This window comes from Heliangelus exortis, chromosome 20 (genome assembly GCF_036169615.1).
Source record: "Heliangelus exortis chromosome 20, bHelExo1.hap1, whole genome shotgun sequence".
NCBI lineage: Eukaryota > Metazoa > Chordata > Aves > Apodiformes > Trochilidae > Heliangelus > Heliangelus exortis.
The window spans coordinates 11,036,561-11,062,980 of record NC_092441.1 but is presented as its reverse complement, the minus strand read 5'-3'; the positions used below and the strand labels follow the sequence as shown (position 1 = coordinate 11,062,980).

At 41.9% G+C, this 26,420-nt stretch overlaps 4 protein-coding genes across 8 annotated transcripts in view; 3 read left to right on the top strand and 1 right to left on the bottom strand.

The window, feature by feature from the left end:
• Positions 1 to 321: 321 nt before the first annotated feature.
• RAB40B (RAB40B, member RAS oncogene family) lies at positions 322 to 5,416 on the bottom strand. Its single transcript, XM_071764646.1, is given in 3 exon segments — positions 322 to 1,377; positions 1,379 to 1,409; positions 4,920 to 5,416. Coding segments are annotated over 3 exon segments (405 nt in total). The 5' UTR covers positions 5,062 to 5,416; the 3' UTR covers positions 322 to 1,145.
• Positions 5,417 to 6,408: 992 nt separating this feature from the next.
• On the top strand, positions 6,409 to 12,612 carry LOC139805494 (ketosamine-3-kinase-like). Its single transcript, XM_071763950.1, has 6 exons — positions 6,409 to 6,606; positions 7,494 to 7,645; positions 8,782 to 8,873; positions 9,380 to 9,462; positions 9,865 to 9,987; positions 10,738 to 12,612. The coding sequence occupies exons 1-6, from the start codon at positions 6,466 to 6,468 to the stop codon at positions 11,074 to 11,076; spliced, it is 930 nt and encodes a 309-aa protein (XP_071620051.1). The 5' UTR covers positions 6,409 to 6,465; the 3' UTR covers positions 11,077 to 12,612.
• A 3,638-nt stretch (positions 12,613 to 16,250) lies between these two features.
• FN3K (fructosamine 3 kinase) lies at positions 16,251 to 23,309 on the top strand. 3 transcript variants are annotated; one of them, XM_071763943.1, is made up of 7 exons: positions 16,251 to 16,499; positions 17,525 to 17,676; positions 18,920 to 19,011; positions 19,672 to 19,754; positions 20,390 to 20,512; positions 21,308 to 21,473; positions 22,686 to 23,309. In XM_071763943.1, the coding sequence occupies exons 1-7, from the start codon at positions 16,359 to 16,361 to the stop codon at positions 22,763 to 22,765; spliced, it is 837 nt and encodes a 278-aa protein (XP_071620044.1). In that variant the 5' UTR covers positions 16,251 to 16,358; the 3' UTR covers positions 22,766 to 23,309. The 3 variants fall into 3 exon arrangements, with proteins under 3 accessions (XP_071620044.1, XP_071620043.1, XP_071620045.1); XM_071763942.1 differs by having other exon boundaries at positions 21,308 to 23,309; XM_071763944.1 differs by lacking the exon at positions 16,251 to 16,499 and adding an exon at positions 17,213 to 17,388 and having other exon boundaries at positions 21,308 to 23,309.
• A 532-nt stretch (positions 23,310 to 23,841) lies between these two features.
• Positions 23,842 to 26,420, top strand: part of TBCD (tubulin folding cofactor D) — a 107,054-nt gene continuing 104,475 nt past the window's right edge. For 2 of the 3 annotated variants that reach the window (XM_071764218.1, XM_071764220.1), the window contains exons 1-2: positions 23,842 to 24,016; positions 24,168 to 24,395. In XM_071764218.1, coding sequence (XP_071620319.1) covers positions 24,203 to 24,395 — 193 coding nt within the window. In that variant the 5' untranslated portion in view covers positions 23,842 to 24,016; positions 24,168 to 24,202. The remainder of the gene's footprint in view (positions 24,017 to 24,167; positions 24,396 to 26,420) is intronic. The other variant, XM_071764219.1, reaches the window with a different exon arrangement.

Sequence of the window (26,420 nt, the reverse complement as noted above, 5' to 3'; positions counted from 1 at the left end):
TTTACTGTTTGAGTTTTCCCTGTGCTCTGCTCGCTGAGGACTCTGTGCTGACACAGGGAGAGTTCAGGATGCTGAGGACACCCAGAAGAAACTGGGATGAAGGTGCCCCCATCACCTCAACGGGCTGTGGTTGCTCAGGAGAACAAGTCCCAGGGTTCCTTCACAGGCAGAGGGAAGACTTCCACATTTCAGGTAGCAATCTTGACAACAAATGACTTCTAGGATAACTTAGCATTCCTGGCATCTACTCTTCAGGTATATTAAAATTCTTCTAAAGGAAGAGAAAGACAACTTCCCCCAGTTAGAGAAAGCATAATAAGATATCTTTACCAAAACATTTATTTTTAAAATAGTGTTCTTTCCTTATAAAGCACCTCTTGAAGTCATGTTCTTTTTACCACAGTGTCTTTGGCATTTTCCTCCTAGAACTTTCTTGTAGAGTAGTACAAAATGTAACATTTTTACAGAAAAATACGTATCTAAACCACAAATTAATTCCTCAAAATATTAAATAACATACCAAAAACTGTATCAAATCAATTACATACACTAATGGGACCTTCTTGAGTATGTGCAGAATAATTATATATACATTTTTAGCTTAGTTAAATTAGTGCTTCAAAGTTATCAAGGAAGCTTTACAAAAAATCCAAATGCACAACTGTATTACTAGAATTTGTCAGATTATTTGTAGAATTTAACAATGTATCCAATACATTGTGCTTAAGAACCTCTGCCTGAATATGCAAACTGATGACTCATTTTTGTGTTTTTGACTAGTTTGAAAAAGGACATGGTTTTATACAGTGACACAGTAAGTCACTTTCCAGATTTCATGGTTTTAAGAGCTGAATATAATAATTACCCTCTATCTGAAGACACATCTACTCATAAAACCAACAGCACCATGCACATCAGAAACTAAAATACAGTAGGAAAATTCAATAGCAAAATGTCAGTAGCACTAACCATGTCATTCATTCCAAAGCAGCATTACTGTGGTGGCCAACCTCCAAAATCAGACTTATTTTTGTCTGTGTAGAGTGATCCATACACAGAGTGTGCTCCATCACTGAATTAGGAGCTCTTGTGTTCAGGGCTTCACGTGAGGGGATTCCATCCAGGTTCCTTTTCCCACAGAGAGCTTAAGAAATTTTACAGTTGTTTCTTGCACAGTTTTTTGTCAGGCTCTGTGGTGGACAGATGATTTTAGCTTTCTTTAAGCTGTTCCTTTTATTGATGTTGCTGGATGTGAGGGAGTAGGAGCGTCCATGCATGATCCTGGCATTAAGGCCATTTGCCACAGAGAAAGATTTGAGATGTAGGGCAGCAGGGAGAGGGAGCTTCTCAACCAGATGCACAGGGGTACAGGAAACTGGCACAGCAACAAAGGTCCTGCAGGCTCAGCACTTAAAAACAGACATAAACCTGGCATAGCAATACCATCCATGCTTTTGTCAGCCACGTGGGCACAGCACACCCAGTGCTCCCCATGCCCTCTGTACTTCAGGATGAATTCTCATTCCTCATCCCACACCCTTTCCCACATATCCATTATCCCCCCAAAAAATAAATATATTTGCTGCTTCAGTTTACTATGTAATGCTTAGATGACTGAGCATGTAAATTCTCAAAAAGACATGTTATTACCTACAAAAGTAGGAACAGCCTTGATCTGTGTATTATGTTAACAGGAAAAGCTGTCAGGAACTCTTAATTTTGTCTGCTGGGATGCCAGTGGCTGGCAACTACTCCAGTCTAAATGCTGCCTGTATGTAAGGGAGCCCACAGAGTGAAGATGAGACAGTTACACAGCTTCACATAAAGCCTTCCTCAGCCTGGTGGCTTAAAAATCAAAGCCCAAAGCCAAAAAAGAAGAAATAAAATCACACACACTGTTCTAGTCAACTCAATGTTTTATTTTACTTTCATTGTTCTTGTCTTACCTGCCTTAAATGCTGCTGTAGACATCGACCAACCAAAACCCCTTGATCCTTCTTTGCTGGGAAGTCCCATCTTCACTCAGCCTTTCTTCTACCTCTCTCAATATCCCATGTGGTTCATTTAGATTCTTCCCCTTCCTAAAGGATGGGTCACATTATGTTCAACACCTTGTCCTTCCCTGTACTTCCTTGATAACCTCTCTCTCTACTAAGAACACTGCAGTGCATCTTAGTGAGGTCTCCTGTTGTTTAACACAAGAAAAAACCCTATATAAAAGCAACTTTCTAACTTTTCTTCCTTAACTCTAATGCACTGCTGTACTTTTAACTTTAGGGTCATCTTTTCCTTTTATCCACAGAACTGGTAGGACCCTGGACAGCTGGTCTTATTCAAGGCTTCATATGCCCTTCATCTTCATCACCCTTTGTAGCTCATTCTTTTCAAACTTCTCAGCATTCATATTCCCACCTTCAATTTACTAAATTTCAGCAGCAGGAGTAAGCTCTTTCCTGTTTCAATAAATAAAAATTCTGTCTCTCTTGCACATACAAATTTCAACAACTTCTCAAATTCCCATCATATAACTTATTTGTTCATATTTTCAAGGCCTATCAGTTCTCTTCCTCTTTCCTCAATTATTCTTGTCTTTTACCCCACCATTCTCTCCATTTCCACTGAAGTCTCAAAGTTACTCTCTTTCATCAAGCTCCATAGCTGAGTTTTGTCATTTCACAGCTGTCATTTCACACGTGGCACATTTTAACAGGATCTATAACACCACCAGACTTTCTGTTCTCAGTTCAGAGAACTTGCTGATATTAGGAAGCTGGCAGATCATAGCAGTTAACTGAGTATTTGGAAATGGTGGCGCAGTCAGCTTTTAATCAAATTAAATTAGAAAATGAGTCATAAAACCTACAGAACATTCAGCTCTATTCCCTCCTTGCATCTCCATTTTCACAGTCCCTCAGCCTGCAGACTCCTCACAGCTGCATCCTACACAGCCCCCCTCAAGTGATGCAGGAGAGGCTGAGGGGATACAGACATAGAAAGGATCAGATACAAACACCCACTAAACCATGCAGCTTACACACAGTGTTTGAAAGTATTTCAAGTTTAATGCATTCAAGAAGATTTTAAATTGAAGAGTGAAGGAACATGTTGCTTTATGAGCAGTTAAAATGCTTCCCCAAGGGGACTCAGCAGTATGATTGTGTACACACTGAGGCTCAGCATGTAGGAAAACTCTTAGTTAAATCACTACGTGCACAAAACTTAAAACGAGATCATATTTCTTCCACAATTTATTAACATGACATCTGTTATATCTGTCTTCCTCTTGTAACTTGTATCCCTCACTTCAGACATACTCATCTTCTCAGGGCTCAGAACTTCCTTCAGAAGACTGAACTAATCTAGTTCAGACTACAGTCTGTGAAATACTGCAAAAACTTACAGTTCTGTATGTATTCATTCTGAAGTTATTAGTAGTGACAAAGAATTGCCAGGCTGCATGTTAACTACTTGCAAAATAATTCAAAAAGCATGTTTGTATTTCCTGGCTGTCAATAAATCCAGTGATGAAGTTACAGTATTAGCCACACCACTTAAATATTTTTTAGGACTGAAAGCACAAGCATCATGAGGCTTACATGCAGAAGTCTGAAGTAAGACAGAGGAGCTCAGGAGCTGGTCTATCATTCTCTCAGTTACATCAAGATACATGGGAGACTAAAGCACTCCTTCAGTGTAAGACTTGGTAGGTAAGATTGTGGGCACAGAACAGAGCCAGACCAGGCACACTCTCCCCAATCCTTCTGTCCCCTCCTCTCCAACCTCCTGAAGAACATGAATAATAACACAACACCCCAGAGAGTAATTCAGTAAAACTATTAAGCAAACATTAAAATGCACAGTGATGCCTTCAAGGTGCAGTCTGACTCACAAGCACAGAGAATTCCCCTACCTGCAGTTCTTTGCAGTGATCTGTCCTATGAACTCAACATAATAAAAAGTAATGTCACAGACTTACCCTGGCAGTAAATTAAAGCAATGGGTAATTTGACAAGGTAATTTGCTTTTTAATATGCCACATGATATAATTGCATGATGGGGGAAAAAAAAAACTGGAGTATGTTCCAGGCAGATGAGATTGGGTGAATGAAAAGAGGAGAATGGGAGGGAAGAAAAATTGATATCCCCTTTCCCTGGAGCCATTAGCTTAGTTTTAAGTCTGTCTGCAATGTTCACAAGTCTCTGTTATGCAAGCAGAATAGATCTGGCATGGATGAGGCTCTTCAGTCTTACCCTTTAAAAAGCTTAAGTGAAAAAATATACTACAACATGAACCTTGATCTTGAAGTGCTACTCTTCTTACATTAAGAACACGACCGTGAAAGGAGGGATCTCCTTTTCTGCTCTTTCAGTGAAAGCAGTTTAACTTTAGCAAATAGCTTTGTTATTTCTAGATTCTTCACTAGAAAAGCACTTTTATTGGCATTTCTCTTCACTCACTGATGACAACAGAAAAATAACTGCTTCAGAAGATAAATCCTACCACCTTTATCAATACAATTTGTGTATTAAGACATTTCTCTTAAAACTGAGCTCAAAAAAACTTTTGCACATGAGATCACCTGCGTGGGCTTTTAAACCTTGACAACAATTCCACCTCCTTTCTGAAAACGACCTACAGTAAACCACCATTCCGCATGTCTCTGCCTGCACCCCTTCTCTCCCTTGGTACTACACCTGGGAGCTCCACAGCTCAGCACGAACACGCAGAAGCAGACGTCTTCATCTCTCGCTCTACCTCTGCTGACATCCTAGACCAAGAAGTCGGCGGGACCACACCGTGCCCATTGCTCCCTGCGTAGCCGGAGTGGGTCCCGGGATGGGTGTGGGGCCGGGAGACGGGGAGGAGCGGGCAGGGACCCCTTGTCCCGGCCGGAGAATCTCCCGTGAGTTCAACTTACCCGTGCTGTACCCGCACGGCGACTCGGGGGATCCGTCCCGCAGGCTGGCCAGGATCTCCCCCTTGCCCACATCGCTGTCCCCCACCAGCAGGAATTTCAGCAGGAAATCGTAGGCTCTCACCGGGCTTCCCGCGCGGCTCATCCTCCTCGTCGCTCCCCCCGCCCTCCCCGACGGATCAGCTCCCGCCGCCCATCCTGGGGCCCGGGGGGGCCAAGCCACCTCGACGGGCAGCGGCGTGCCCGGCGCCCGCGGGGGACAGACGTGAGGCAGCGACGCGGTCCCCTCAGGACAGCGGGGGCAGCCACCCCTCCCCGCGGCCGGAGCAGGGCGGGCTCCTGCGGCGACAAGAGACAGCGGGAGACGACGGCGGCGCAAGTCACGTCGGACCGGACCGGACCGGACCGGACCGGACCGGACCGGACCGGACCGGACCCGACCCGACCCGACCCGACCCGACCCGACCCGACCCGACCCGACCCGACCCGACCCGACCCGACCACTGAGCCACCGTCCCTCTCCTCTGACCCAGCCACCGCCTCACGCCGCCGCGGAGCCCTGACAGAACACTTAGCCCCGCCCCCAGCCCCGCCCCCAGCCTTGCTATTGGCCGTTTCGATTCCACTCCCCCCCTCCTCAGCATTCATTGGCGCGCAGGATTCGCAGCCCCGCCCACTCCTCCGCTCCGGGGAGGGCGCTGTCACCCCCGCGTTCGCCGGTTGAGGCACCGCAAAGCTCAAACGTTCCTCGGCCCTCACTGGCGGAAGCCAAACGCCCACCGCCCCTTCCCGCCACCCACAGCGGCTCGGTTGCGGGGAGGTCCTAAGGCGGCCATTGGTTGTCCCTCCGTCAATCGCACGGAGCGGCACCGCCCCGCTGGAATGAGGCGCTTTGCCCGGCGCGAAGCCCTTCGAGTCCCGGGGTTGCCGGCAGGAAATGGGGCGGAAATCGATAGCCGGGGAGGTGCGGGACGGTCCTTCTGCCCGGTCCGTCTGTTGACACAGAACCGGGGGGGGACTGAGATCTCTCCCGGCCCTGTGATACAGCTTGATGATACAAACATGTCAAAGCAAATGCTTGCCCTCATTATGACTGCAAAAGATTCACTAAAACGCAGTATGACTGCGGGAATGTGGCTGAGGGAAAAGAGTCGTCTTCGGAGTAAAGGCACATTCTTGTGTGCCATTAAAATAAATTCATCAGGTTTATAAGCAAGGCGCATCACTTTGTTGGGCAAGGGAAGAAGACCGCAATCAATTGAACAAAGACTTACTGGAAAAAACTCATTTCTTAAACTTTATTCTACTCCAAGCGCCGTTACCTCCAATTCCACTCCAAGGTCCTCTCATCTTGCTTCAAAAATTCATCCCAACTTCCTACGCAGATCGTAACTGTCCCAACTCGCCCAACTGGCCCCTGCCCACTCCCTCTCGCCGCATCACAGCAGCTCCCGGCCCGCAGCCAACCCCCCTCCCGCCCCGTCAGCCGCCGCCGCCATGTTGCCAGTCCCGCCTCCCCGCGCAGCCGCCCCGCAGCTGCGGCCCCGCCATGGAGGGAGCGCTGAAGCGGGAGTTGGGCACTGCCGTGCTCCGGCCGACCGGGCATTCCGGGGGCGGCTGTATCAGCCAGGGCCAGAGCTATGACACGGACAGCGGGCGGGTGTACGTGAAGAGCAACTCCAAGGCGGAGGTGCGGGGGGGATAGGGATGGAGGGGGGGCGAGTGTGGCGGTGACTAAAGGAGGCGCTGAGGAGGTGGTGGGCAGCGGGCTGTCCTCAGCCACCACCGGCCTCTGAGGGGTGCTGGCTGGCTCAGGCAAGGACATTTCAACTGCTGGTGTCAGAGAGCTGGTGTGGTGCCGCCCGGCATGGAGGTCTGCTTCGTTTGGCAGCTTCTGCCCTGTGAGGGTCTGGTTGGCGGCTGCGGCGGGCCTGGGGCCTGGTTTGCGGTGCGGATGTGCGGGGATGGGGAGGGAGGCAGCGCTTCTGGGGAAATGCTGGGGGGAATCTGTATTATTTGTCTAGGGCACGCATTAGAGCAGTCTGCTGAGGTAACGGTGTTATCCCTGTGGCTGCATGTGCTGTGAAAGTGTCTGGGGCGGTCTAGAAGGTATTAAAATATCCACTGAGGGAGTGCGTCTTTCTTTGTTGTAACAAGCCCGGTAATCCCTTGCATATAACGAGCTTTTATCAATAAATTGTATTACTCACAATTACTATCCCAAGACTTTCTGCTTTGTCCTTTCAATACCTGGTACCAGCTGCTGTAGAAGGAAGGACTTAGCATTTGATAGAGAGAAGTACAATGCAACACACCTGTATGACATTGTTATTTCCAAAAGCCGAGGTGAGGTGAAACTTACTTTAAAGGTACTTTGCCCTTATGTCTATCAAATGAACAGCTCCACTGGAAGAACTTGTATTTGCCTTCAGTAGCAAAGAAGTGTTTTTGAAAGCCTCTGTGCTTTCAAAACTTTTTGCTCCATGCTTTTTCTATAATATTTACAGCACTGGTTTATTTTCTGAGGGAACTTTGTTTACCTTGGTAGGTGTTCACAGATACTAATGTATTTGACAGGCTAGAAGAATGTTTGAGGGAGAAATGGCAAGTTTGGAAGCCATCTTGAAAACTCAGACAATAAAAGTGCCTAAACCCATCAAAGTTATAGATGTGGCTGGGGGCAGTACTCTCTTTGTGATGGAACATTTGGAAATGAGAGGCTTAAACAGGTAAACCACCTTTTCTTTCTATAGTTTGAAGTTTTGATTGTTATGACAAATCACTTTTTTTTTTTTTTTTTTTTTTTAAGCAAGTCAAGCTCTATTTGGGAAGTTGTAGAGCCAAGAACTATATAGAATACTTTGTAATGCTACAGCTAGCAAATAGGTCATACATCAATAAGTGAGTGTGATTCTGGTTTGTTCTGATAGTTTCAAACTTATGGCCCTCCTCTGTGGCAAACACTGAAGTAGATTAAAATATGAAGAATACTTCTGCCCAGTTCCATTTGGGCCAGTTTTTCATCCCAGTCTCAGAAATTCTGCAGCCAGTTTAAAATCTTGGCCCTTACTCTGCTCATCTACAGTGTTTCTAATTAATTAATGAGGAGCCCTCAGTGAGCTCCAAGAGAAAGAGCAGAAATCTAGTTGTGTTTGGGATGATTGAGATGAAAAGTGTGTGCAACCTTTAGCATCCAGATTTCAGGGGATAGCTACAATTCATGTTAACAGGAAAAAAATGAAGAAATAAATTTGCCTTAGATGATGATACCTTGAGAACAGGGAAGGATATGAGAGATTAAAGACAGGAAAAGGAACATACTTTTGTTATGGGAAACATACTAGCTATAAGAGTTGTTTGGAATTACTGGAAGACTTTCCTGAACTGTGTAGAGAATAGATAAGGCCCACCTGACACTTGCATCTGCCTTTTAGAGAGGAGAAGCCAAGGGCAGAGAGACAGAAATATAAAGAAGAGGATAAGTCTTGTTTGCCTCTATTCCTAAAGACACTTTTCCTAAAAAAAAGTGTACCATGTCCTGATGCTTTCTTACAGATATGTTACAGAAATTGCACACAAATTAGAGTTTATAGTTTCTCGTGGTTACTGAATTTATGATTGCTGCTCTCTTTTAATAGTGCTGTCAGAAACAGCCATGTAAGTACTTTTTTTTTTTTTTTTTCTCTGTCATCAGGTAATCTTTATAGGAGGAGTTGTTTATGACTGGAAAGTTTTGAAAATGTACTTTGTACAGAACAAGATGCAGAACCTCACTTGCTTGATGATTCTTTTCAGTTAATTCCTGGAAATCAAGAGCTGGATTCATTCATGTGTCAGTGTTGCTAAGAATACTTTTGTTTCTTAGACATTCATCAAGGCTTGGAACACAACTGGCTGATCTCCACCTTCATAACCAGCAACTTGGAGAGAAGCTGAAGAAAGAAGGAAGCACAGTTGGTACAGTACACAGCTGTTTGGAGATTTAACCTATTTAATGATGATTTAGTTTAGGAAGTAGTTTAGGTACCTTTCATTATTTCAGGTTAAGTTAATCTTCTTCCAGTAAAGATATAAAAACAAATTTGGATAAACCACCCAGGCAGGAGGGTCTTCTTTTGCTTTTGCTTGCTCTGTTTGGATCTCTGTAAGCAAAACTTTTTTTCATTTGGGACCCTTGGAATCCCAAACCCCAGTTTCTGTAAGGCCATGATATCAGAGGAGATATGCTACCTTAGAATATTATTATGAGGATTATAATAAAGCTTTCAACTCAACATTTACCATCAAGTGTAAGCTGAAAACCCAACAGCAACAACCAATGTGTAAAAAGGCTATTAAGGTGCAATTATTCTTATTCTTAGTAGAAGCAATGTTGTACCCTTCTGTAGCTTTTAAGGTCCACTTGCATTGTAGATACTTAGAATCTTGTCATTAGTGTTGGATTTTTGTCTTTGGTTTGAAAGGTAAAGGTCAAGGGCAAATGGAAGTCCAGTTTGTGGATCAATTTGGCTTTCATACAGTTACCTGCTGTGGCTATCTTCCACAGGTAGGTTGTACTTCATCAGACTGATGGAATTTTAAGTTTATCTTGTTTTCCCTTCAGTGACACAAAGTGCAAAAATTATCATAATGGAAATTACTTAATTTCTGTAGAGTCATAAGAAGAAAAAGCATTGTTCAGCCTGCAGACTAAAGTAGTGTTTTGGACAGCACTTCCAGCTGCATTGGATGCTCACAGTTCTTCAGTTTCTTGGGTTTTATCACTAAACAATAATTATTTATTTGCCTAATTCAGTATTTTAAGAGAACATTCTATTAAATGGTAGCCTTTACAGCCCTGGATGGTAGCAGCACAAAGGCTGTACAATCCTCCAAAGCTTTATTTGAAAAAGAAGAAAATCTGTCTTATGCAGGGTGTAGAACTAATGTCAGCAATCCTGTTCCTCAGGTGAACGACTGGCAGAGTGACTGGGTGACTTTCTTTGCCAGGCAAAGAATCCAGCCCCAGATGGACATGATTGAAAAGAACTCGGGAGACAGGGAAGCAAGAGAACTTTGGGCACAACTTCAGGTAGGAGAAGTTCTCTCAGTTCTTCATTATAGTGCTAGCTAGGTATGAGTTGCTGAGATTTTTTTTCTTTTCATAAAACAAAGTTCCTCTTTGTTGGTATGCTGCAGGTTCTGTTGGTAAGAGACTCTAACTTTTAGGGATTAAACTGCCTTTTATTCTGAGGTACAACATCACCCTGTCTATGCTAGTGTTCCAAAGTCCATGTGTGCTAAGTAGCACTTGCTTACTGTTAGTGAAACAACTTCACATTACTCACTCCCTGTAGCATGTTGGTGATAAGAAATGGGTTTAAACAGTGCTGTTCTGCACATTATTTGTTCATTTAAGGTTTGCATCTGACTAAGTGACTGCAGTATTAGCTATTTTGGTACTACTTTGTAGAAATCTCTTCAGGGTTTGTGAGAGACTCCTGAGCCTTTTAATGGTGAAGTGGGTGGTTGTGGTGATTGTTGTTATTCAAGCTGGTCAGTATTGCAACACTGAATGCTGCTTTCAATTTTTTATTTTCTTAACTGCTAAAAAAACATTTGGATAATTATTCTTCAGCTGCTGTCTTTTATGAACAATAGAAATCTTCCTTATTAGCATCTCTGTTGATAGGCCCTGGGTTGTTATGTTTTGTTTTGATTTTCTTTTTAATGGCCTTTTAGGAAGCTTCAGTTCATGGTCCCTGCATGTATGCAAAAAAAACTCTACAGTCATTCACCTTACAGTGTAATTCTTACACATCTTGCTTTTCTTCCTCTGCAGCTGAAGATACCCAGTTTGTTCTGTGACATAGAAATTGTTCCTGCTCTCCTGCACGGAGACCTCTGGGGAGGAAATGTGGCTGAGGATGACTCTGGGCCAGTTATCTTCGATCCTGCTGCTTTCTATGGCCACTCAGAGTATGAGCTTGCCATCGCTGGGATGTTTGGTGGCTTCAGCAGTTCTTTTTACTCTGCTTACCACAGCAAAATCCCCAAAGCTGCAGGGTTTGAGAAACGCCTAAAGCTTTATCAGCTTTTTCACTACATGAACCATTGGAACCATTTTGGTACAGGGTACAGAGGCTCTTCTATAAACATTATGAGAAACCTTATAAAGTGACTTTCTGATTAAGCAGAATACATCCTATGCTGCTTGGAAAACCCCATACTTGGTGGTGCAAGTACAGGAGTAGTAATGTTAAAAAAAGCTACTAGACCCCTGACCTTGTTGCACAGCTAAATACCTAGAATCAATGAGTCCTGCTGAATACCAAGTGTGACATAATCATGCCTTTTTGGGACAGCTGGGAGTAACTTGAGAAGGGAAATGTCTAAGGAAGGAGTTTATTCAGTTGTACAAGAGATCTCCTGGTTTCAAGGAAGCACTATATGCTGGAGACTGGGCAGGCTGATACAAATCAAATGCTCCAGTGTAAATTGTTTGGAAGAAGCTCTTTCTTAGGGACCAATTCTGCTTTAAAGTAGAGAAATACCAGGGTTTGCATTTGTGCCCTAAGGGAACATATTAGAGAAGTGTTTGTGAAACAGAAAATTGCTTTTCTCAGTTACTGAGGAGATGGCTAATAAAGTTGCTCATTCCTTTTTGCTGTTCTCCTACCCCCCCCCTTTGTGATAGATTGCTCAGATTCTTTAAGTTCTTCATGTCCAGTTATGTGCATGACAGCAATGCTAGCAAAATAATTTGAACATCAACAAGAAAATTCCATAGTGGGAACTGTGAAAAATTATTTGGACTTGATGTTAATTATGCTAATATGACTCTGTTGGATTCACACTGCTTCCTGTTTGGGGCTAAGATATATGAAAATGCTTTACAATTTGTTCTGGCATGTGCATTTTGGTGCATTCAATTGCTGATCAGTGGGCTCTTACCTGGAGCAGTTTTGTTTTCACCAGAACTAGCTGTCTCTCTTCTGGATTATGGTTTTGTCCAATAGTGTGCATTCTTAAAGATCTTTTCAGTGTCTCACTCTCACTTCTAGGTGTCCTCTGTCATTATTACAAACAGAAGATGTACTTTCTGACTGTTGTGACTGCCCACAGGTCAGTGCCCTCTGGTAATGCCACAGGCTTCACGTAAATGTTCTGCAGTTCAGACTGCAGGTGCCATAAGCTGAAGGTGTCCTTCAGTTCCCACCAAGTGCACTTTGTAGCTCTTGGGGCAAGAGACATGAAACTAAAAGAAGTTGAAATGCAGCTCAGAACAGCAGCTCAGCACCACTGCCAGAAGTTCTTAATTTTGCTTTGCAGACTGGCTGCTTGTTGAACCTACAAGATGGCAGTAGTAAAATTGTGCTCTTTTTGGTATAAGCTGATAACAATTTCAGTGCAAGTGCACCACATGAGTGAGGGGTGCATATTTCCTACCATGCATCTTGAGCATTTGAGAATCACTTTAATTTAAAAAGATTTTTAGTGGATACTGGCAGATTACTGGGGGTTTTTTTAGTTGCTGGCTTTGCAGTGATAAGTACTGGAAGCAAGTTTAGAGAAGACTATCACTTGGTACAACTTTCTTTTCTTAATCTACTGCTTTTCTCCCTGGCTGTTTAAACTTCTGCTACAAAAAGTTTTAAAACCTTGCGTGGTAGAATAGTTTTTACTGTGTTGCTGAAATAAAAAGTTTCCCAGTTGATTATTGTCTGTTTTCTGAATTAAAACCTTACAACTTGAATTCATGCTTTGGGAGCACTTGCTCTAACCTGTTAATGGTCCCTAGTTTGTTAAGACAATTATGGTCAACAAAGGTGGTGATGAGAACATGGTCGTGGAGACCATGAAGAAAGTTTATGGTGTCATTTGGGGTTCTGTCTGTGCTTTCAAACTTTATACTGTGTGGATGTTGCTGATGTTAGGTCTGTGCCCATGTTCTTAACCCATTCACCCAACTTAATACAGCTTAGTGGAGCTGATGGAAGAAATGCTGTGGAATTGTAACCAGCAGTCAATGTGGTTAGATCCCTTCAGTGTTTATTTCCAAGTGCTTTCATAAGCAGGTTAGAAGTTATTAAACATTCTGTTTGCAAATCTTCAACAAATCCATGTTTTGCTAAAATACCTAAGTACTTATCACTAGAAGGTGAAAGTTATATGAAAGTGGGTTTTCTGTCAGTCATAGACTTCAGTGATAAATGGTAAGTCTACAAGGATCACCTTTTCCTCAAACTTAATCAAAATGTTGTGGTTGAAGGAAAATTGTGTAGTATGCAAGTTATGTAAATAGAAACAATTGTATTTAGAGTATTAATTTGAGGGGTACTATGCTCAGTTTTTCAAAGCCATTTTGATTGCATTAAAAATGGAATGGATGTAAACAGGGATGCAGATGGAGTGTTAACAGCAAGCTCTACTGTATCATGGATCCCATGATGAAGAGTTCTTCTAGACAGCAGTTGAATCAAGGAATGGAAACAGGTGAAATCTTTTTGGAAGGCAGGCTGCTGGTGGACCCTTAAAAAGAAATTGCTGCATTTCTATAAGGTGATTTTTTTTTTCTTGCATATTTTATAGTTGTGCACTGCTCTTAAAATTCTCTTTGATCATTCTGTTGCATTCTAGGCTGTCAGGAGGAGGGCAATAGACACTGCAGCAAATACCAGTTTGGTTAATGTGCAGCTCCTGGGTCTGTGTTGGGTTACCAGGAATCCCTCTCTCAGAGAGGATCCTACCCAGTAATGGCACTGCCACCTCTCTGCATTTCCCTCAGGTTTGCAGTGCCCACCTTACAGGGGTGAGTGCCCAGCTCACTTCCAGCTCCTGCTGTGATTCCCAAGCAGTGCCCAACATCCAGATGAACCCTCTTGTGAAGCAACCACCAGCAATTCCTGTTCAGGCACCATTTGTGGGAGAGCAGTGGACAACACACAGAGTAATATAAGTGACAATATAAGTGTTGCTGTTTATTGAGAGCAGCAGTAGCCCTTTTATACACAGCCAGGCTGATAACATAAGATAAGCACGTTGCTGATTGGTACAACACATTTCTCATATGCCACAGGGCACTATCTAACTGGTTAAATACAACTGTTTATGTGCTGTCTATGTGATGCTTTCCCATCCTGTTCTTCTTTTCTGCTCCCAGCTCCCTTATCTTTTGCCCGTAGCTGATCTTTTAATAACCTTGCAGCTGGGCCTCAAGGCCCTTAGCTCACTCTGGCTAAAGCTAAATAGTCAGGATTGCTCACATGTCCATTTTTCTCCAAAACTCTCCCAACAGGTGGTTATTCTTTAGCTTTAAACTATGAGAGAAAGAGAGAATGTGTATTGCTTTTCCCTTTTCATGTTCCTCCCTCTTGGCGCCCTTCAAACATTCTGAATCTGTCAAGTGTTTCCTTGCAATGTGCTCTCATTCTGTGTTTCCTGCTTCTATGACATGAGTCTGAATTTTGATTCCTATTTGGCCAAGGAAAAAGGGTAAAAGAACCCCTGTACTTTTTAAGAAAAGTGTACATATGTCTGTTCATTGTGAAAAGTTTTAACATTCTGTCACAAAGTTTCTGAATCTCTTCTCAAGGTGGATCACAATGCATGGTGGGAGGCATTGCATTTTAATACTTTGAAACCAGATCTCTTTTTATGTTTGTTTTTTTCCTATTAAATTCAATTTTTAATTTCCTTAGGAAATTTGTCGGTGGGTTGTGCATAATTTTAATAACATCAGCTTCTACCTTGGAGAGGAGTTAGGGGAAGGGAAGCTTGGAAGTCTGGACTCAATGGTTAGGATCATAGGAATATGCAGGTTGGGGGAAACCTCACGAGGTCACTTTGTTCAGGCTCCTGCTTAAAGCTGCATGAGTTATGAGGACTGGACAGGTTATTTCAGTTTTCATCTGATCTGGTCTTGAAAATCTCCAAGGATGGAGACTGCATAAACTCTTTGGGCTACCATGAGCCACAGTCATGGCTTGACTGTCCTGATTGTGAAAATACATCAATTTTGAACCTCTCTGTAAGACCCTGTATTTCTGCTGAATTGCTTGTAGTTCCTCTGTACCCTACATTGCAGTAGGATTTTTTAATTTATTTGTATTGTTTTAATTCTCTTGGACTGCTGCTGTCTGCAAAAACTGCTTGCAGAGACAAATGTTGCACTCTAGTACTGGTTTTCTTCCTGCTTGTCATCTTCACTGTTGTTCCAAAACAGAATTGGTGATTTTAGCTGATACTGGATGGGTCTGGCAGCAATAAAAGCAGGGGTGGCGTGGTATACAATTAGCTGGTCTTGTAGGTACTTAAGAGGAAAATACATTTACTGAGAAACTGTAACTTCTGTCACAGGAAGGGACGTTTTTATGATGGAATGTGTTTTCTTGCTCTTGGCTTACACTGCTTTATACAGCATCTTTTCCATGGAGTCATAGCCACCTAACCAAAGATGCCATCTTTATGCAGACATTATTAAAACATACTGTGGGGTCTAGGTTAAGATAAAATGTTTTAAAGGTTTAACTCTTCATACCAGAGTGTCAGAGGACTTTGCAGGTATGAAGTGATTAAATTCAGAAGTACTCAAGGGTTCTACTTGGTACAGATGATGGAAGGAGATAAAAAAGTTAAATGACATCATAAAGATCATGGTAAATTCAAAGAAGCATTACAGGAACAGTGTCAGGAATTTCTTTATTGCCAGCTTGATGCTATTACTGTGAATTTACACTTGATAATATTCACCCAGAGCACCTATCTCACTGCCACGAGGGCACTTGCCTTGTCTTTTGACTCCCTCTGGCAAGATATATGAATTATGTCCCAAGAAGGGAAAGAGTCCTGAAGGTATCAGTGATGGCAACAGAACCCCGGTCCACACAAAGCAACTGCACGCAAAAACCCCAGAACCTTTCCCCGTGTTTCTGGTGCCTGGCTTGGGGTCAGCAGCACGATCTAATCGTGTCCTCAGACACGGCCACCTGGCTTTTCCTGTCCTGAATAACCACAAATACCAAACTGCGCAATTAGTAGCGCTGCCTTGAGACTCCCTCTAGTGGACTGGTTTAAAAATGACGCCTACCAATGCGATCACGGAGCTTAAAAAAGAAAAACGGGCCCAAACTACAAATACCAGCAGCTCTCGGCACTCAGAGAGAGGACCCAGGACACACCTCTCAGCTTTATTCTAGCCAATATTTATAAAGATTTTTTTTTTTTCTGCATGGTTACAATAGCCCGTGGGAAACATTTTGAAACATACCTGGATTTGCCTTTTTTCGTTTGTTTGTATTTTGTTGGGCTTTGGGCTGATTTTGTTTATTTATTTATTTATTTTTATTTAGTGGGTGGCCCTTCCTACCTCATAGCAGAGTGACAGTGAAGAAGGACCCAAACCTTTAATCCTGTTTTGCAGTGGATTTAGCAGAAAGCAGCTGCAGCAGCCTGGAAAACACCATGGAAAAAATCCTGAAAACAGAATTGAAAACTTCTGTTCTGAAAGCGTTTGGAAGCTCGGGAGGAGGATACATTAGCCAAGGCCAAGCTTATGAAACAGACAGTGGACGAGTATTTGTTAAAATCAACTATAAACCTCAGGTTAATGCTAGCAGATATTTAACTACTACTGTTAACTGATATTGTTGCACATAGAGAGCATTTTATTTTAAAAGCATCTGATGGGTAATTACTTAACAGTTCTGCTTTTTCAGGATGACTTTTGTTTATTCTAGTTTTCCTGCCAGCTCTCTTCTAAAAGCTGTATTCTATTTTATACCAAGTATTAATGCAGCAGGTTTGGTTAATAAACAATGAGGTGGAGTGCAATGTGGTATTGGCAGGAATTGGCATTGCAATTTGCAAAAAAGAGGCTAAATACAGAGCTGCCTTTGTAGTACTGAGTGTTCGGAAAATTGTAAAGCTGAATTTGCTTTTCATGTTTCAGTTGGGAGGATAGAACAGTGGGAGGGAGGAAGCAGGGTGCAAGTGCTAAATCTCATGCATTATTTTTAAAGCTACAGAGGTTTCAAATTGCCCCGTTGCTTTTTGTATTTTTAGTAGTAAGCTTTTTGCTATTTTTCAGGCCAGGTTTTTTACTTTTCTGTTACTAAATGCATGCAGTATGCGATTTTTTTTCTGTAACACCACAGTGCATCAGAAATTTGCTTATTCAATATGAGAGCCATCCTAAAACTGCTGCTAAGAACAATTTTACTTTACAAATGCAGAGCAAAGGCTTAATAATTGTACTTTCGTCTCCACCTGGTGGTCGTTGACCTGCATGGAAAGGAGAATGAGTTTAAGGATTCATGCTTTTACTTTGTTCAGCAGTGGTCATCCGTGGTTTTGAAGGAGGGAGGTCTTGGGTCCTCAGAGAAGTGTTGTATCTAAGTTGTCTGGTCCTACACAAACAGCTGGAAATCACAGTGAAATGTAACATCCTGCTACCCTGGAATGAATTTTGGGAAAAAAAGAAAGTAGAGTTAAGGTACTCAAGTCTCCCTGTGTGGACTGAAACCTTGCAGCAGTTCTGTTTTCAAGATGAATTAACTCCTTGTAAACAAGGCTCCTTTCTAAGTTAGACATCTATAGTTTAGCCCAAGGATTTTCTTATTCCTCGACAGGCTAGAAAAATGTTTGATGGGGAAATGGCAAGTCTGGAAGCTATCCAAAGGACCAACATTGTGAGAGTGCCTCAGCCTATTAAAGTAATTGACCTACCTGGAGGAGGAGCAATGTTTGTCATGGAGTATCTAAAGATGAAGCATCTCAGCAGGTATGTCTATAAATGTCTTCCTACTTGGTTTTGGGATATGTTTTCTTGTATCTTGCATTCAGAAAACTTCATGAGCAGAACCTCTCTATAGTCTCAGAGCTGGAGTTTGTGTCTGTCTGCCAAGATCCATACTTGTGTGTGTGTGCATATTAAAAACACACACACACAGATCTGTATTTGTGTCTGTGTGTACAAATGGCACACTATTGCCAGCCTTCATATGCTGGTCCATGTGCTGAGATGCTGCTGAGATGTGAAGGTGGCTGAGTTTAGCCATATTTCTCTCATAAAATTTTAAATTTGAGTTTCTTTTCCCAGTCTATCAGTTTTATTTTAACTTATGAGCTTCTTATGTCTTTGCAACCTCTGATTCTGTAAGTATAATCTTAAAGTACAATTGAAGCCAGTCAAGTTCAAAGACAGTAAGGTGAGGAAGAACCGAATGGATAAATAACAGGAATCTATTTTGTCCACCAGCCAAACTGAACATGGAATTCAGGAGTCACAGGCTCCTGAACACAGGCTTCCAGGAATTAGCTCCTTTGTTCCAGGCCTCTATGGGAACACAGTAATGTGTGTGCATCTTCTGGCAGCGTTTGTCCAATATATCAGTTCCTATTGGGAGAACAATGGCAATTCCATAACCTCTCCAAACAGTATTCCTGGCAAAGATTTTTGTAATGTCAAACCTCAGTCCTCCAGGTTGCAATTTAATCCCCATTATTTTCTATCCATGCTGTGCATGGAGAACAAATCAGATTCCTTCCTTGCAGCTCCTGCTCAGATATTTGTGCAATATTTTATCTGTTTTCAGTTTTCTGTCTTTTACATTAAGCAACCTCAGCTCAATCCTTGCTTCTTTTTAGACTTCCCATCCTTACTGCTGTTCAGCTGATTTCAAAGTATGAGGCTATGAGTATGAGTAGATACCATGTTCCATTCTCTGCTTAATAATGTGGAGCTGATAAGAGGAGGATTACATGATCCTCCTGCATTCTCCTCTTCTGTTTACACAACCTTGTGAGCTGTTTATCTTTCTTTCAAAAGATATTGACTTATGTTCATTTTATAATCTGTTACCTTTCTTCAGAGTTGTCTATTCACTTGCTCCCTGCTATGTACTTGTGAAGTTGACTAAAGTTCTGTAAATATACTTGGTCATGTTTAACTGAACTTATTTTTTCCTTGTAATATTGAATTCAGTTGTCTTGTTTCAGTTTTGGTTTGGTTTTTGCTCCTACAGATATTCCTCAAAGCTTGGAGAGCAGATAGCAGATCTTCATCTTTATAACCTGAAACTTGGAGAGAAATTGAGAAAGGAGGGAAGCACAATTGGTAGAGTATCAGTATCATGTATTAAACAAAAAAATCAAATAATTAATTTGGCTGTGGTACAGTGTTGCATTATAATTTTTAGGATAATTAAAGTAAATACTGAAACACCGCTTCTTGAGACAGGTCCCTCCTGTCCCACACCTCTCAATGTACATTATATGCACTGTAATTATAACTACTGTTGTATTTTTTAAAATATATCCTTTTAACCTTGCTAAAACTAAAATAATTAATTTTTGATTCTTCATTTTGCATATAATTTGTTATATGAAGTTATGCGGTCACTGAACCTGAGTAAGAATGCTTACCTGAGTAAATGCTATTATTTGATAGTTGTAGCTTTCAACATTTCATAAATTAAATAGAAAATTGGGATGAGTTGTCTTTTTCAGTGTCAGCTAAACCGTTCAACCTCATGTGCCATGAGTCTCTTAAAATGTTCTTGACCTTACAGGCATCCTTTTTTCAGTTACTCCTGGTTCAGACAATTAACTGTCCTAGAGAGTTCTTTCCATCTTCAGGGAGGGTTGTGACAATGAAATAAATGTACCTTATTGCTTAAAACTATTTTCTCTGTCTATTCTCTGAAATTTAGTTCTGTGTTTGCAGACTTAACTATGCGAGGATCTCAAAACTCCTGATAATTTTTTTGTTTCTCAGGTAAAGGAGCAGGTCACTCTGAGTCTCAGTATGTGGATAAGTTTGGATTCCATACAGCCACTTGCTGTGGTTATATACCACAGGTATGTCCTGGGCCTGGGAAAGCTCATGTGGTGTTTCCCTTCAGGGACCATGTCCAGACTTTTTCTAAATCCCTACTCTATGGCTCTCAAGTGGCAAGTTCAAGTTCACTACTTTTGGAGGGTCTCGTGCTATAAAACAAAAGACACTGGGAGGAGGGCTCAGATGTGAGTCGTTTGCTTGGCTCTGCACTTAGTAGAATCTCATTCTACTGTTTAATTGAATTCACTTTCACTCTCTCAAATGCTTTGTTAAGTGCAACTTTTCATCAAATTAGAAACACATTACCCACTGGAAATGAACAAACACTTTTGTGTTCCCAGAAAGGTTTTGAAATATGGAACAAGAAACTCTCCCTCTAAAATACATAAAGGACATTTCGGTGAATTAAAATAGCCAGAACCTCCACTTATAGCTCATGCTAAAGACAGTCCCACCATGGCATGGAAGAGGGCATCACTTCCAAAAGAAAAATTAACCGGAAGTCTAAAAACATTGTGCATGGGTCATATTAACATTGTCTAGGTCATTGTGTCAGCATCAAACATTTTAACTTGATATCTATCTGTGTATTATTAATACTAATTATCTATATGGTAAAACTGGTCATGACAAACCTCTGTATTGTGTTTTTTAGGTGAATGACTGGCAGAGTGATTGGACTTCCTTCTTTGTTCGTCACCGACTCCAAGCTCAACTGGATTTGGTTGAAAAAGATTATGGAGATAGAGAAGCCAGAGAACTTTGGTCACAGCTTAAAGTATGAGCCATGTCTTAAATTTGTTTTTTAGAATATGAGAAAATATGTATTGGTGGAATTTTAAATGTTTTTTAAAAGAGATTAGCATAGCTTTTTATAACAGTAAGTAACTGGATTAGCTTCACAGCTTGCCCAGCAACACTGCCAGCTGAAAATAATTCATGCTGGTTTTCCTTGTTTTAATAGATAGTGAAAACAAACCTGTAATTCAGCACTGACTTTTATTTCTTAGAATACAGCCAGTAATAATAGGGTGGTAAATCCTATCTAAAAACTTTGTGTTACAAAATAGGTAAGATTCTGTTGCCCTGGCAGCTTATTTTCTTTTAATTGTTTCTAGGCTCACAGCTGAGGTTGTGGTTCAGGTGACACTCCATGCAGCACTCAGGAAACAGCCAGGAATTTACTCCTCTGCAAGCTTTACATTACAAGTTTGTTTTTTAATTCTTTGGTACAGAGAGTTGCTGCTGCCCTTTTGGTCACTGAAATCCTTTAAGTGAACTTTATATTTATTGTGGCAGCCAATGCTATCCTTGTCTAGAAACAATACTTTAATACTAGAAGTCAATAGTAGACTGTGAATTAAATTACTTGATAATGTCTGTCAGGAACAGGCAAGAACATTTACTGGTTCACAGTTTAGGTTCAGGCTTGTAGCCATCAACTTCAAAAACATTGCATGAGAACTGAAAACAGGATGTATTTGACCAGCTTAGTGTCTTATATCCTACAGAACTTTGTTTTATGTAATATTTTCTTCAAAACTCTTTAATTGTTATATGTTTGTTCTTTCAGCTAAAGATTCCTGAAATGTTCTGTGATGTAGAAATTGTTCCTGCTCTGCTGCATGGGGACCTGTGGGCAGGAAATGTGGCTGAGGATGACTCCGGGCCAATTATCTTTGACCCTGCTTGCTTTTATGGCCACTCAGAATTTGAACTGGCCATTGCTGGAATGTTTGGTGGGTTTAGCAGCTGCTTTTTCTCTGCTTATCACAGTAAAATACCCAAAGCTCCAGGTTTTGAGAAACGAAACAAATTGTATCAGCTCTTTAATTACATAAACCACTGGAACCATTTTGGGACGGGGTATAGGGGACCTACCCTAAGTTTAATGAGAAAACTTCTGAAGTAACCAGATAGGTCTGAGAAATTCTGACATAGCCCCTTAGTAATTAGCAGTCCTTGCATATCAGAATTAACACAAACTGGGAGTTAATGCTGAAACACCTGACATGTAAAAGGTTGGTACCCTTTTGAGTCTCACAAAATGTTACGATTGTGTTAAACTTACACACAAGTTTCCTGGCAGAGATTCGTACCCTGGTGAAGAAGCCTGCATTGTTTGTGAAGGCTTCAGGAGGCTGGAAAGCAGCCAGACAGCCAGCCTGACCTTACTCTGTCTCACTTCTTGGCTGCTGTGTTTGCATTTTGCCACTTCAGCTGCTGCTCTATCAGCAGTTTGATATTGAGCATTACTGTTGTGCCATTGTGATGCTGGGAATAATGACTAGGTCCTTAATTCTCCCCTTTTTTGTTCTGCTTTAGTTTTCTGTCTCTGTATCCATTCCCTTTTCCCACTTATTATTTTTGTTGTCTTTCCCATGTTGTGTCCTGATGGAAAATTTTTATCAGATTCTATGAATCTGAAAATGAAAGCATTCTCTTTTTGATTTAAAGAGTAGACCAGGCCCTTTGAACTGCACTTAGCAAGCCGATATAATTAATAATATTTATAATATTTATTTTAATTTAATGTAATTTTGTTTTTCCCTTCCCGTAAGAAATTAATTTCTAGCAGTGTTTCAGAAGAGGTGTCAGTGTAGTTCCTTGCTAAGTAACCCTATGGTCAGAAAGTGGGTTGTGACCACACAAGGTTGAGAAAAATATATCATAGTCTTAGTATGATGTTTTTGTGTGTAATAGTTTAATAGTAACATTTAAATAGCTTTGTAAAAAGATACCAGAAAGTGGGAGGGAGGCTTAGTATTTTGATTTTGATTACAAGAAAGCATCTGCTGTGTTGGTTGGTGCTTGATTTTATAATTTTTTTTCAGTTTTATGAAGTAATTCAGGCATAGCTGATCTGTTCTGCCACTGCTGGATTACTGAAGGAACAATATAAAATTTGATGGCATTGTTTTTTAATACTCCTAACTGCTCTATTTTTGCAGAAAATATAGGCAATGAGAATTTGAGGAGAAAACTCTACAAGACAGGTATTGCCATACAGTGTAAGCTGAAGTACATTTAAAAAAAAAACTTTTTTTTTAATAAATTAAAGTAGATATAAGTGCAGTCTGACATGCTTATGTGAATAAGAAAATCTGAATAAGAATGACTGAACTTAGGTATTTACCTTTCAGGTGGTTTTCATGACTAATACCTAAAACGTTATATTAAAAATTGTTCAAATGTTTGGACTTCTTTTCAGCTTTAATTGCCTGTGTTGTATTTCATAAACTTCAAGGATAGATGTTATACTCTTTTAAAAAATGCATTCAATTATCTGTAAATATAATACAAATAGCTAACATTATTTACTGCCTTTGAATGTGGGCTACAGTTCAGGGAAGTTGTGCTGGTGTGGTTATAACACTTCATCCAGTGGGAAAATGGAACAACAAAGTTAGAATACAGTTGGAACTGGAGCTGATGGCTTGGGAAAGGCCCAGGAAAACAATGAAGTGGATGTGCATGGGAGTTTATTTCTGTGAACAAACCCACACTGCATTGGAAAGTACCATGTGAACTTGTGAAGTCCTTCTCAAATAAAGCACTTGCCTTGCAGAAACTCAGGATTTGGTGTCCCCTGCATTTTGTGGTTGTGATTTGTGGGAACAAACGTGAGGATGGAGCCCCTGGGTCTCTGTCCCAGCGTCCTCCCCGGGCCCGGGTGCCTCCTCTACAGCCAATGCAGAGAAACGAGCGTCTCTGTTGACAGAATTTGCTGAGATTTAGCTAATGAGTTCTCACATTAACCACTATAACGATGTTGCGGGAGGTCAGGGATCAGGGCATGCGGCAGTTTCCCTCTGGCGGCCTCTGCACAATGATCACACTTCAGGCCCCGCTTTCCCTCGCATGAGGGAGTGGGGTAGAGCCTAAGAGCGGCGTTTCCCAGGCAGAAACAAACATCAGGGGCCCGTTCCCCAAATCCCAGATCAACTCCGCCACCTCCTCTCCATCTTCCCTTCCCTTCCCTTCCCTTCCCTTCCCTTCCCTTCCCTTCCCTTCCCTTCCCTTCCCTTCCCTTCCCTTCCCTTCCTTTCCCTTCCCGCGGCAGGAGGTGGGGCCGTCCCTGCAGCCTTTCGTCCCGCGCGGCGCTCCGTAGGAGGGAGGCGGTTGCCAGGGTAATGCGCGCGGGAGCTCGGGCGGGGCGGGAGGGGGTGAGAGGCGGCACTGCCCGGTCCCGGTGTTGTTCCCGCTGCTCTTCCCCGTTTGGTCTCCGGTTTCTTCGCCACCTGCGGGAGCCATTCGCTTGCCGGACAGCTGAGGGAGGCAGGTTAGGGCCGGGCCGGGCCTCCGTTGCGTGTCGGAGGGGCGCGGTGGGCCGCATGGCGGCGGGCGGGGCCGGGCCGGGCCGGGCCGGGTGTGTGAGGAGCGTCTGAGGGGAGCGGGGACTGAGCGGGACTGAGCGGTGCTTCTGCTCCCAGGTCCTGCTGGAAAGGCTGAGGGCCGGGCCGCGAGCATGGCTTTGGACGAGATGGATGGAGCGGGGTTGGAAGCGGAGGAAGGGAAGGATCAGGAGTCAGGTGTCACCGCCATGAGGAGTGTCCTGGAGAGTTTCACGGACAGTCAGGAAGTCCGGGGGCTCATCGGTAACCTGAAGAGAGTCTTTGGAGATTTGGCGACCCGAGAAATGACACTGGAAAGATTTATAGGTAAGTACATCGCACAAGGAGAGCGTGTTTTTATATTCATTGAAGGACTTTATTGCAGAAAGGTGACTAAACTGTTAATTTTAGATTGGTGATAACGGTGGATATTTATCAACAGGTAGTTTAGGCTTACTTTTTTTTCTCACTGTGTTTTCCAGATATGCATTCCATTATCACACGATATTTAACTACTGTAAATAAAAAAAAAAGGTCTTGGATTTAAGAAATCTGAAGTCTGACTTATGTTTAGCTCCCTATTCAAATGTAGGCAGTAATTTAGTTAAAGTTTGTATGCCAGTTCATGCCATTTTTTTACCTAACTCCTTCTGAAAAATGCGTGCTTTTGGGGCTTTAAAGTTGTAAATCCATATTTTTACTTGTATATTTCACAAGAAATAGGAAAGCAGCTATATAGTCATATATTTGTCTCTGTGTGGAGGTAACTTGGATCTGACTTTGCAGCTGGGCTTTTTACCATTTAATAAAAGCTTTTCTGCTCATAGATCTCAGCTGAATATAGAAGTGGTATAATTACCTGCATGTAGCAGTATGTGTGATTAGCCTGTTATAATGCACAGCCCTGTATTGGGTCTAATTTTCTTGCCAAATAATTTGAAAAGCTAATTCCAATTTTCATTTAAATTAAGTGGACAGGCATTTGGACTGGTACTGATCCAGTGTCTGTGCTTTTGACAAGAAGGAACTTGGTAGTCAAAAACCAAACCAGAATCCCCCAGATTTGGAAGTCCGACCCAGAAGAAGTCACTCAGTGTAATTACACTTGATTGATTTAACTGGCTGAGGAGGCTAATGATGAACATAACAGCTGTTCAGGTGCACAGGTGTTGTGTTGCTGTTCAGTGTCACAGGTGAAATGGTTGATGTTGATGGGACAGAGAAGCAATTACTGAAAAAATCTGTCTCTGAAAGGCCATCCTCTCCATCAGTGGATCATCCTCCTGTGCCTCTCTGTCTTTTGTACCCATGTTCTGTTCCAGTGTATTTCAGTTGTGTTTGTGAACTCACTGTGTGCATATCATCAGCCAGTGTTAATGTGCTTAAAACTGATGGGTAGTGCATGTGCTGTTTGGTATTGGTTAGAATGTTTAGTGTCATAAGGAATCATGTGATAACCATGTTTCTTGGGCAAAATGTCCCAGATATGGTAAAAGGCTCAATGTGGGGGATACAATGTTGAAGCTTAGGCAATAGCTTTAATCTGCATGTGCATAGTGCAGTAATGATCATTTACAGGGGATTTTAATGTAAATCTCCAAAGCATTCACAAGAACACTCAATGCTAATTTTTTTGCAAACTGTTAAATGTGTACAAACAACAGCACTGGTGAATGTAAGAAATTTCTTCAAAATGGAAATAGCATCAAAATGCAATAACTCTCAAGCAGGGGTGGAATTTATGAGCAAATTTCTTATCCTGCCAAATTGCTTTCCCTGGTGACCTAAAGTTAAACCCCAAATCTAAATACCAAAGACAATAAACTGAAAATATGTTCTTCTAGTGCTCTTATGTAAAAAACAAAACAAAAACCAAACCTTCCTGAACTCTACTACAAAATTATAGTAGGAGATTAAACTTCCAAACTACTCTTTCTTAAGGTCTCACCAATTACAGTAGGAAGCCAGTGATGGCAAGGAGCTCAGGCTTCCCTCTTGATAGGAGGCAGCACTGTGGTGTCCCAGTGGGACTGTACAAGTAAGTGCAAGGATGGTATCTTTTGAGTGGGTGTGCAGTGTCATCCACTGGTCAGCTACAGTACTGGTTATGTTTTAATTTTGTGTTGTTGCAAGTGGAAAATAGGGATAGCTTAACTGTTTGGGAGAGAAATAAATGCAGGAAAAGGAGAGGTTAAGAAGGTATTTTAGTTTTCTAATTAAAAAGCTATTTTCTGATCAGATCCCTAAAATGCCCCAGGCAATTTCCAGTGCAGTCCTGGATTACTTAATGACCTCTTCTGTCACCCAACTTTCATTTCTGTAGTTGACTTTTGTGAAGTCTAGGTTTAAATT